Source organism: Xenia sp. Carnegie-2017, unplaced genomic scaffold, assembly GCF_021976095.1.
Source record: "Xenia sp. Carnegie-2017 unplaced genomic scaffold, XeniaSp_v1 HiC_scaffold_21, whole genome shotgun sequence".
NCBI lineage: Eukaryota > Metazoa > Cnidaria > Anthozoa > Malacalcyonacea > Xeniidae > Xenia > Xenia sp. Carnegie-2017.
Window position 1 is genome coordinate 5,664,902 of NW_025813484.1, and position 12,202 is coordinate 5,677,103.

The 12,202-nt window shown below is 36.5% G+C and overlaps 2 protein-coding genes across 2 annotated transcripts; both read right to left on the reverse strand.

The window, feature by feature from the left end:
* Window positions 1–484: 484 nt before the first annotated feature.
* On the reverse strand, window positions 485–1,414 carry LOC124444599 (melanopsin-like). Its single transcript, XM_046995211.1, has one exon. The coding sequence runs from the start codon at window positions 1,412–1,414 to the stop codon at window positions 485–487; it is 930 nt and encodes a 309-aa protein (XP_046851167.1).
* Window positions 1,415–8,794: 7,380 nt separating this feature from the next.
* On the reverse strand, window positions 8,795–11,218 carry LOC124444600 (zinc finger MYM-type protein 1-like). The gene has a single exon (XM_046995212.1). It carries the CDS (start codon window positions 11,216–11,218, stop codon window positions 8,795–8,797), a length of 2,424 nt encoding a protein of 807 aa, XP_046851168.1.
* Between the last annotated feature and the right edge of the window lie 984 nt (window positions 11,219–12,202).

The window sequence follows — 12,202 nt, forward strand, 5'->3', positions numbered from 1 at the left end:
CCTGTCTTCGAAGGTAGTTTTTTTTTAACTTCATTTACATGCAAAAAACTGACTCGATTGTACATAGCTACTTCAGTGATCCACCAAAAAGGTGACTTGACACGATTTTTTCTTTGCTCTTAAAAACAGCTACGAATTTTCTCCATGTATCGACAAGCTATACGTTGAACTTTTCTTGCAAGGAATGCCACCACCCAACAACTGTTGCACCAAATGATAAAAAATGAAATAACAAATTCGATACTTAAAAAGGATTAACACCATTCTTGTTAGCTATACATCGCTTGTTCGTCGCCCAATTTAATTAAAACGCTCTTTCAGGGCGCGAAAAATGGAAGTTTAAGTAAATGTTATTTCTGTTTACTACAGTAGTGAAAGGAATGACAGTCTTGGTGGCGTTCTTTTTAGTTGTTTACATAGTAATGCCAGTGAACATTCTACAGTCCACAAAAAAAAAACAATTTGTCAAAACCAGCTCGTAGAGTTACTCAGGATAAGAATCAGTTGATCGACACCTTAATGTCCACAATGCTTTCTGACGCAAGGAACGATACATGTAGAAATATATACATGGATTGAGCAAAACTGATGTTTTAGAAAACATTGAAGGATATTCCCGATGCCTGACGGATAAGCTTCTACCGTAAGGGATAAGTTGACAGGAAGCCATGATTGCATAGGGCGTCCATGCCAAAAAAAATACAAAAATCGACACAGAAAGTCGCCTTGCCGTTTTCACCTGAGCAACGTAACTCTGTTTTGTAGCCTGGGCATCAGGTCCCCATATTCTGTTTGCATTTCTAAACATGCGACGTACGATGATAAAAGTTTTTATACCGGCAACCACAATGGTAACAGCAGGAACGGCAAAGAAAAACGTTATAAGAAAGAGACAAAAAGTAATGTTTGAAGTTGATCTGCTTTCCCAATTAATTGAACAATGGAGTCCAAGACCTTCCAATGCAAAGTTAGACCAGCCAAATAACGGCAAGCAAGATACACCTAGGCTTAACATCCAACTTGCCAGTATCAGATGACAAGTGCGCCGAATCGTTATCATATTCGGCATTGGACTGCTTAGAGTTATGAAGCGCTCAACAGTAAAGATTAAAATTTGAGAAATGGATGCTAAACCGACCCAAGTCGTTACAAACGCGTACCAAGCACAACCAAAATCGCCCCAGATCCATTTCTGTGAGACGGCAGAAGTAAAAGCCAAAGGGCATTCATGGAAAGCTTGTACAAAGTCACCAACGGCTATGCTGAGAATTATAAGGTCCTTCGGCTGAATCGTCATCTTTTTCCAGTTCCATGCGTAAGTCAAAAGGATCAAGCCATTCAAAAATGACCCAAATATAAACAAGATAGCAAAAGTAGAAGCTATAGTATAAGACTCAAACGACGACACCGACATCGATTACCATTTATGGTTTGTCTTATTGTGGAAAAATTTTTCGATGAAATTTGAAGAAATTAATACTGAAATTCGTCTAAAAAACAGGTAAAAGGATAATTGTGTTATAAGATTTTGTCTACAAGATAGCAATACAGTTTTTCAAAACATAAGTAAACAAGTGTAAACTGTTACATATGACACCCACAACCCATCCCACTCTTCAGCGCATAAATACACTTTATTAAAAAAGACGTAGTTTGAAGTTGAACGTATCGTAAGAAGACATTTTTACCCTTATATATTAAACTTAAACAATCTTTGCATCAGGACAATCGAGTGTTGATTTCGATGTCGGCTTCATTTGAACGCACTTTATTTCGTCGCACTCAGTTAGGAAGCAGTTCAAGAAATTCACGCCACGTAGATTTTGCTGGAATGTTTATAACAAACGTAAGACTGCAGTTCGTAAATTTCTTTTTCAGATTTATTACGGAAGATGATGTATAATTAAAAACGGCGCAAAAACATTGACTCAATGTTGTTTTCTGTTAATCTCACGATTAACACCTGTCTCTGCATGAAGGCGGATCTTCATCAGACGATTTTTATAATGACAGACTGAAAATAATAAAGCTGCAAATGCGCAATACAATCCAAAAAACGATCGTTACGCACCAAAGAAAAGTAGAAGTGCTTCGACTATAGGTTGATTACGCTGGAAATTTTTATTTGTACTGCGTATGTATCGTTACTTCATATGCCTTTAATTTCTTTAATGTAAAAGACGTGGCTTATTTGAAGCTACATTGATGTAGCTGAGGTTTTTCTGCATCACAAAAAATTTCTTGTGAGATCAGAAAAATTTCCTGGCAGCATGCTGCCCAGCTGGCGAATTTCCTCAAACCGTGCCAGCTCGTTATTAGTGTTCGTTTTGCCAAGTCTTCACACGAATATTGATGATTTTTGAAGTGCAAACTTTCATCAAGCACTCACAACAAATGATGTACATTATACTTTCACGACAAGTAACTAAACTAGCAGATGTTATAAAGAAGTTTCATTATAAATAACACATTCAAATTATTTACAAATCAGTAGCAGGCGGAATCTTACCTTTTTAACAATCTTCTTGGTTGTAGCAGCAGGCAGATTTTTACTATCTCCGACTGCGGTCCGGATTCCTATAGCTAAATATTTACGGGAAGGGTTGTTTTGTTTTAAAAAGGAAAGGCCGACGCTTAATTGTAATAATCTACTTTTAAGTGAATTTTGAGTTTTTCAAAGTAAAATGAACAGCAAGTTTTGATTGTTTTCTTTGCCGCCATTGTTGAATCTGACTACACAATCTAATAATATCGTTGGCTTTAAAAAAAATAAACACGATATGTACCGTTCATAGGTCGGTCAGGAGAGTAAGATCTCCCCATTCTCAAAAACGTCCCTTGGCCTTCAGTCTCGTGCTTTTTAAAGACTTCAGAAAATATTTTTCAATGCAGATCTTCCAGCTGCTAAATAAAAACATTTACACTTGTCTTCAATTTCGGTCAGAGAGAATTCAGAGAGAATTTGAAAGCTTTCAACTGTAACTGGGCGGCAGCTGCAGGACGCGATTTTGAGGTTTAACGAGGTTTTCATGCAGGATAAGTGACAAATTATAGAACAGTCATCTTCCCATTTATGTGTTGCAATTAGAAAAAAATATATAAATATTTTGAAAATAGCCATATCTTAAATATGTTTATTAAATACGTTCTATGCTTTAAGTGAATGCTGTCATCAATTTTTTCAGTCATTTTCAAACTAGCAAGAGAATGGCAACAACGTTATGACTGATTATGAAAATGAATGCATGCATATTCAAGTAAATCAAATGACTGCTTATCATACATAAATCACATTACATAGAACGTATAATAAGAACAGATTTGCTAAAATCTCAGCCAAAATAATTGATACATATGATAATTAACTGATAATATTTAACTTTTTTAGCACATGCCGATCAGTAAAAATTTTTCATATGAACGACAAAAAGTATGCATGCTATCTTGCGCACAGTACATGCATTTTTTTATCAAACGACTACAAACAAAGATATGTCTTGGGAATAGTTCAAGTTTGTTAGTAAGCAGTTTTGATCTGAGCTTCTTACGGAGCAATAACACATTGCGCATAATAAATGCATTAGCTCCACGAATCCATGTGTCCAAGACTTGAATCATGCTGTGCTAATGGGAAAAGAAGAAGCAGTTAACTAGACAGTGATTCAGCATTTTATGCATCATACCTAATTCATTAAATGGGAGTAAGTTGCTATGAAATGAAGGAGAATTATGATGATTGAAAAGTACTTTCACGAGTCAATAAGGTACTTGGTGACTCATCGATCAACCCATGCAATCATTTTTTGAACTCTCTGAAAGGTGTTGCTGCATGTGCAGAAACATGTGGCTTGACGGTGTACGTAACTTGGATGATCTACATCTACAAGCATGTTATGGACGAAATGCTGTGAAACAAGAATATAAAATTGGCAAGATAAAATTGCTTTCTATGTGATAATAACGTTTTACCTTGAAAAATCCTCGATGAACGTTGACCGTGGTTGTAATTCGTCGAAACTTTTCTTAAATCTTGAATATTCTATTCATGAATAAATAACAAGTTTCTTAATAAAGCGCTCTATGTGTCAAGTTCGGTTTGGTTTATTTGCTCTTGTCACAGTGCGTAGGTGACAAAAATGTAAAGCCAGAAAGAATGTACTTTTTTCAACTTTTTGTGAGTACTGAGTATTCGCTACGTCTTTCTTCATTGTGCTAGCATTCTTTCGGCACTTTTGGGATAAATGAGTACTGTTACATAGGTGTGTAGCGTATAATAAACGAGAGTTGTTTATGTTTAAAGAAAGGTGAGGCAGTTACAGGGCGTTTTCACCAATCAGTTTGCACTGAGGATATTTTTTTCATGAAGGAAAAGTGTGAAAAGGTTATAATAAATTCGTTTGACAAAAAATATTACATGTTTGTAAATGTAGATCGTCCAGGTTGGAATAGTCTTGAGAAGGACTGTTTTTGTTGTTGTTGACTGACGTTTCGACAACATTAGCGGTAGTCATCTTCAGAGTGAAATGAGGAGTAAACGTCAGGTTAGACGTATTTGTTATCTGGTTCTTAGGTCATTGTATTGTGGGTACAGAAAATGTGTATTGTCATTGTGAATTAGTATGAAGTGAAATGTTTTTATTTTTAATTGTGATGTGTGATTTAGGTCTGATGTTTTTAGTTGTAATGTGTGGGTGTCATTTGTGTATTTTCATTGTGAATTAGTGTGAAGTGTGATGTTTTTAGTTGATCGTTTGTTTGTATTGTGAATAAGTCGTTTGTAAGGTGCCGGTAATTGCTGTGATTTGTTCAGGGGGGTTTGTTCCAAGTTGGTATACCAACTTTCTAATGTAAGCCTTTTTTTTATAGTCAGTACTGCAAGTAATGCATTTTGCCGAGTCCCAGTCAATGTTGTGCTTTGTGATTCGGTGATGGTCGGCAATGTGACTAGTTTTTTGTTGTTTCTTAGTAGCTCGTTTGTGTTCAGTAAGTCTTATGATAAAGTTCCTGCCAGTTTCCTGATATAGGAGGCGTGGCAGTCAGAGCAGTTTATTTTGTAAACTGCACCTTGTCGTTCGTTGGGTTGTTCCTTGTCCTTTATGTTCGTTAGCACTCGTCGTAACGTTGTGATTGGTTTATATGCAACACGTATGTTGTATGGTCGTAAGATACGCGAGATAGTCTCAGATGTACTTTTGATGTAAGGTATCGTTGCTGTTGTCACTGATTTGTTCGTTTCATTGGGTTCGTTGGGTTTGTAAGTGTTGCGTTTGATAAAGTCAAAGTTATAGTTGTTTTTGTCAAAAACACGTTTGAGATAGTTGTTTTCGTTGTGTAGAGCGTCCAGTGAATCACATATGATTTGTTCACGTCTTGTTAATGTTCTGGTTGTGGTGGCTTTGTGTGATGTAGGGTTGTAAGAGGATTGGTCTAGTTGTCGTTCAGTATGTGTTGGCTTACGATAAACTGTTGTTCGTAGTTTTTGTTTGTCATGTTTTACCAAACAGTCGAGAAAAAAAAGAGTTCCGTTTTCTTCAACATCTTTGGTAAATTTTATGTGCCTGTTCTGTTTGTTGATATGAGTGTGAAAGTCATCAATCTCGTGTGCATGTAGTGCTGTGATTGTGTCATCTACGTAGCGAAACCAAAAAGGTAGTGCATGTTTGTAAGTCGTGAGCGCCCTTTCCTTTATAGATTGCATTACAATTTCAGCAACTACAACAGAAACGGGTGAGCCCATTGCTGTTCCATGTAGTTGTTTGCAGTATGTACCTTTGTACTGGAAGTAAGTCGAGGTGAGGCAGAGCTCCAGTCGCTCCATAATGTCTTCTGTCGGTAGTAGGAGTACGTTTCTAGATTTTTCACTGAAACTTGTTGTATCTTCAGTTGTTTGGTCTTGACAATGTAGCTACGTATATTGCAGGCATTGCGTTTGACCTTTTTTTCGCTTTTCATGTGGAAATGAACTTATATCAATTGGTTGCGATTTCCCCTTTTTGAAATATTTGTTCCTTCAATAGTAAAAAACTTACCAAACACGATTTCCAGCCAACAACTTTATGTAGTATAATATGAAGCATGATACGAATAGAAGACTCACGATTTGACAAAGAAACAAGAAATCTTTTATTTGGAAAGTTATATTTTGAATTTGTTACAAATTCATCATCAGACTATATTTACAAGGCAACTGGTGCTCTACTTATATGTGCGTTACATTATTTCAACGGAAGTGCGGAAAATATGAATTGGATGGGAGGGTTTAGATAATTGTGAGCCTGTGAAATCAAATAGTGACAGATCTTTGCTGGCTTTAAGCCCATTATTAAGTTAATCATGTTTGGGCTTTCTTCTTTTTCAACAGACCTTATGCGTAATGACGTCAAGGGTGATGCGTGCTGTGAATTGTGGTCTTAGTAATCACGCAAATGTAAACATAAAAATATGGCTAATATAATTTATAATAAGTCTGTGTCTGTCTCTCGTTTTCTTTTCCGGGCTTTTAATCCAAATAAATAACTTAAATCTATTATAAACTGTTGCACGGGTTATCAGGGATTTGGCTGTCTTCATTTAATTTCCCTCTGAACGGGAAAAGTCCAGTTTCTGTGCCGATTTCGGCCGAGCAAAGTGGAGAGTACAGTGACTTTACTTCATGTGTTCCTACGTTAACAAATTGCATACCGAGCGTTTGTTTTATTATTTTCCAAAATGTAAATACATAGAATACACAATCTTTATAAGAAATGTGTAAATTTTGTATCGTAGAAGAATTTTTATCAAAAGCCCGGTCGTATAGTAAGCTGTCATTTCGCATTCCTAAAAGACTATAAATATCACACGCGAGTGTTTTAGTTTAAGTGGCTAAATCAACTCCTACCGTCAACAAACTGTACTTTATGACCAGACGTTAGACAAAAATTCTTCTGTGATACCATAATTACCTATTCCACTTATAGATCTGTGTATTCTGTACGATTACAGTTCAGAAAATAAAAGAAAACTCGGGATGCATTTTGCTGTTGTAATAACGCAACAAGTGAAACCACCGTACTCTTTACTATTTGGTAGAAATTCCTTAAGATCTGTGCAAGAATTTATAAGAGAATTAAGGTTGTTGTTTAAACTAAAAGCTTGTAATACACGTCGAGAAACAGCGGCAGACTAGCTATCAATAGTAGCTATAGTGCAATGTTTACTTTCGCGGGACTACTAAGACCACAATGCACAACGCGCATCGGCCTTTTGACGTCATCACGCATAAGGTGTGTTGTGAGATGTTTTCAAATTTTGAATAGACCTGGTTTTGCTTACAAAGGAGTAAGAGCTTGAGGTCTAACTTCCTTTCTCCAAATTTATTTAATTTTTTTTCTCAAATATTGAGTTAAACATGAGTTAAGCATGTTCTTCATAATGGCGGACATCTCATAAAATTGGAACTATTTGTGTCCCTTCTTACGACAAGACAATTGATTTCTATAACGAGTAAACAATATACGTGTGATTAGAGACTATAAAATATAAATTAAGTCAACAAAAAAATCGTTGCATTTGTTCTTTAAAACTGCTCTTTGCCTTTCAAAACTTAGCTTTGCCTCTTGGAAAATTTTCTAGAATCAGTCGAGCAAGCAAATGAAATGACAACTGAAAAAGTGTAAAGAAAACAATCTGAGTATCTTTCTGCATTATTTTCTGGAGAAGGCAACGAACGCCTTAAAATAGTGACATTCATTGCTACCGTTCGTACGTTCTACTATTACAGAGGATTACGAAAGAAAACCTAACGGATACTTTTGCAGTGTAACTTATACCTGGAAATTGCTGTGCTCTAAATAATGTTACTACAAGCAGGCTAATACTAAGGTTGTTCCATATGCATGCATTTTGCATGTGTGAATGCAATATTGAAGAAAAACTTGCCGTCATACGTCACATCCATTAAAGCTGTTTCGTAGCATGTGTCCTCCAGCAGTTTTTCTAGAATACTGGCATCATTTTCTTTTTCATCATTTTTTAATAAATTGTTGAACTTATAACGATATTGCACTTCATTAAGAGCCGAGTTTATTAGCACATACACGTTAAAATTTATTTCTAATTTCAATAGTCTCTCTGCCATTTTGGTTTGTTTTCGTTTGGTTTTAGAAGTGATGGACACATAGAGAAATAAAGAGGTATCGTGTTGGCATCGATTTTTCATGGTGTCAACGAACGTTTACGAAACGGGAAATTGCAACGTAGCCAAAGCGGCTTTTTACTCCCACCACTATACAAATAGTTTTGTGTGCATTGACCAGAGAACATTAGATTTCTAAAGGAATGAATGATGGTAATCTTTCAGAATTTACATTGCGGATGTAAATCTGAAAGCTGGCTACGTTACTGCGAGCAATTAAGCACGGAACTTGCTAAATATGAAACGATGAATAAATCTTCATGTTTTATTCGCCAGCAAGATGGAATTAATGTTGGCGATTGCAGTATTTACTGACTTAAAAAAGACGTTGTTTATGCTATATCAATTAGGATCCCAAAATGAAGCAAACCTTCTGAAAAGTTCTACTTTTTGTGATTGTGCACTCCCAGGGACGACGGAACGGCAAAAGGGCAGGAGGGGCAAGCCTTTGTGGAAGGGCACATTAGTGAAATATACTAAAAATAATCTCATATTGATAAACAGCAAAGAGATGTGCTACATGCAATACACTGTACAGAAGCACATGTCCGCAGTGTTGGTCAATAAATATTAACGATAATATAACTATCAAACGATGTAACGTCACTAATTTACAATTTGTCATGTATTGTATTTTCCAAAATATTTAATTCTTCTTTCATTTCTCTGTGAAAACTCTTTGGCAATTACGTCTATTTCCACCATATTCATGTGCTGTTTCTGAATGTTGGAGAACATAATATCATTCAGATGATTTCCTTCAGTGTTTGACCGCAGCCATGTTTTGAGACGACGCATTACGCTGAATGTGCGTTCGCACGAGGCAGATGAGAGTGGCACTGTGTAGTATAGTATAATTAGTTTGTGGATCTCTGAGTACCTTTTCTTTGCTGATGGCATGGCATTGAATATCTCTGCTATTGTTGAAATACGCGTGACTTCTGTTATTTTTTTGTTCTGATCCGCGTTGTAAAGCCCAAGAATGGTGGGACGATCATCAAGCTGCATTCTTAGAACATCTTTATCAATCAAAGAATAGCTTAATCCATCTAAAGATACTCCTCTTTCTTTCATAGAGTTAAGTAACAGTTCCTCGATACATTTGATCTGGAAAAGATCTTCTTGTTCAAATCGCGATCCTAGACCTGAGATGATTGCATGAATGGCTTGGTAGTACGAGCTTCGCATTGGTGTTATATTCGTACTGTTGTAAACTGAGGCATCTGTGACGTGAAGGCTTTCTGTTATTAACATTTCTTCATTATTCATCCATCTTGGAACTTTTCTTAGTGTAGTGCCAGTGCCAAAATTTTCACTAAATTCCAGTGGAAACGACATCATAACACGAAAAACTTTCTTAGCGTCATCAAGTGTACGCTCAAACTCTTCTTCGCTTCTCATCTCATGAAGACGTTGCAGGACATGTCTTATTGAAAATAGAGCGTACTCAGCTGAAATATAAACCGCTTGGAGCTCTTTAGAAAGCTTCTCGAGTAAAGCCAATAGCTTTCTTGTCACGTTTAAGTTAAAGATGACGATTAAGGAAGACAGTTGTCGCCTTAATATTCCTCTAATCTTTGCTTTTGTGTCTGCCGAAATGCTAGGATCTTCCTTCAATTTTTCAAGGGTTGCATGTAGTTCAGCCGATTTCTCGAAAATGACGTCAGCAGCCTTTACTCTTGTTGTCCATCTCGTTGTAGAAAGACTTTGGAGTCGTAGAACTTTGTAATCGTTTGTTCCTGTTTCGTTTCTAAAATCTGCCTGTATTTCTTCGAACAATAAAATACGTTTTGGATGGGCACCTACGATTGCATACAGAGATTGGCATAAATCCAGTGATGTAGACAATAAATTAGATTGCTTAGCTGCATCCTGTATAATAAGTTCATTGCAGTGACTGAAACAATGAACATAAATTCCGTTTGGTGCAATATCTTCCTTGAGCTTTCTTGCGAGGGATTTCATTGCTGAAGCCCCATCAAAGCCCATAGCTGCCATTTTGTGACCTTCCATGCCACATCTGAGAAGGATATCTTTGGTGTAGTGCAGTAATGCATCAGATGAAAGTCCTTGCGAACATTCATAAATTCCAACAAAATCTTCCGATACTTCGTAATTATCATCACAGGTCCTTACGGAGAAAGACAGCTGTTCTTTCTTAGATACGTCTGATGATTCGTCAGCTAGAATTGAAAATGATTCTCTTACGAGAATTTTATCAATCAAATGTCTTCGAGCATTTAATACAATCATCTGTTTCTGCTCGTCCAGGATGTCGTGTGCAGTAACGTATCGGTTCTCGTCAAGTAAAAGTTTTAGTGCCTTGTCGTTGATAGCTTTATCAAGATTGAACTGATGAATATTAGATTCAAAATCCGTTCTACCTCTAATCGCAATACCTTGGCGTAATAGTGTTTTTAATGTTTGAAGATGTGAAATTAACCCTTTCCGTCTTAACTGCTGCGTTTCAAGAGCAAGCGAACTGCAGGCCATGCTAATAGACAATTGCCTTTTGTCTGATGTGGCATAAGCTTCTTTATGAGCGTAACTGTTTTCATGTTCGTTGAATTTCTCACAGCCTTTTTTCCAGTTATCAAATCCAACTTCATAACTGCCAAACACTCCCTTTATCTTAGAGTGAGTAGAACAAATTTCGCAAAAAGCCTTATTTTTTTCTTGATTGTACACTAGCCACTCATAATTTCGTAACCACTGACCTTGGAAATATCGACCATGCTTCACACTACTTTTCTTGTCTTCACTTGTAAAGTCTTTCTCATGTTTTACCCATGTCGTTTTCATGCATATCTTTTCTGTTTTACAAATCAGACTTTTCGGTTTGGACCATTTTTGTGACTCACAGTCTGAGACTTTTTCAGTGTTGACAGTTATTACAGTGTCAATTCCGCCTGTTGAAGCAGAATCAAAATCATGGCCTGTGTTTCCTTTTGCAAACAGCGATGTTATTTTAGATTGACCTGGTTTAGCCGCTGCTTTCGCTAATGCTTTTGCTGAATCTTTTTTACATCTTTCTGCTCTTGGCATTGCTGAAAAAGCGATAAGATGCAATAAATATCCCTTTCAAAATCATCAGTGTTTAGGTAACTGAGCCATTTATGCCAGCAGATGTTTACCATTAAAAATATCTTTGCTATACGTCATGTTCCTGGCACTATTTTGGATAATAATGAAAGGAATTTGCAAACGTATTGTGATTTTTAGTTGTTTACATTTAAAAAATGACGTTTCACGGTTGTCGAGGAATCCGCTCCTCAGCTTGTTCACTAACACTCTTCGTTTTGAACCTTTTATTTTACAAGCCAAACAATCTACAAGTACATCACTGGAGTATTCTTACGTTATCTATTAAAGTTAATTATTTACATGTTATTTATACTATCGGTAATTACATAAGTCGAGCTTTCCTTTACGTCATTAGCAGTACTCACTCTTTCATTGCGTTTCAACTTCTCACGCGTTGCAACAAAAAAGAAGAACTAACTAAACGAACAAAGAACTTGCAAAAACGTACTTAAAACAAAGAAATGTTAAAGTGAAACTAACATAGTTACGACAATTTTATTGCTAAGCTCAAAAGAATGCAATATCCCACAACGGTTAAGTAGTCTTTATCTTGGATTAAAAACAATAAATTTTCAACCTGTGGGAAACTTTTGCCCCCCTGCCCATCTCCAGAAAAGGCAAGGGGGGCCGTTGCCCCCTTTGCCTCCCAGTTCCGACGTCCCTGTGCACTCCCCCATCAATCCGTAAAATCCCCGCTGATAATGATACCAACAGACATCCACAAATCGAGATTTTAACATTATATAGGTCAGAAAAGGACTAGGCCGAGTCATATCAAAAATGGTGAGCTTCTATGCTGGTGCATGGCAGCAATAAAATTTTAAAATTTCGTTTGTTTTTTAAATAATCGTTATGATATTTTGTATAATCGCAAACGAGTGCTTTTAAAATTCATGTGGGCCAAAAAAATTTTTGTCAGCTGCATATTTCCAATGAAATTGGTAA

Bases quoted from the DNA above. Each gene is read 5' to 3' on its own strand.
- LOC124444600 (XM_046995212.1), bottom strand. From the start codon at position 11,218: ATGCCAAGAGCAGAAAGATGTAAAAAAGATTCAGCAAAAGCATTAGCG.
- LOC124444599 (XM_046995211.1), bottom strand. From the start codon at position 1,414: ATGTCGGTGTCGTCGTTTGAGTCTTATACTATAGCTTCTACTTTTGCT.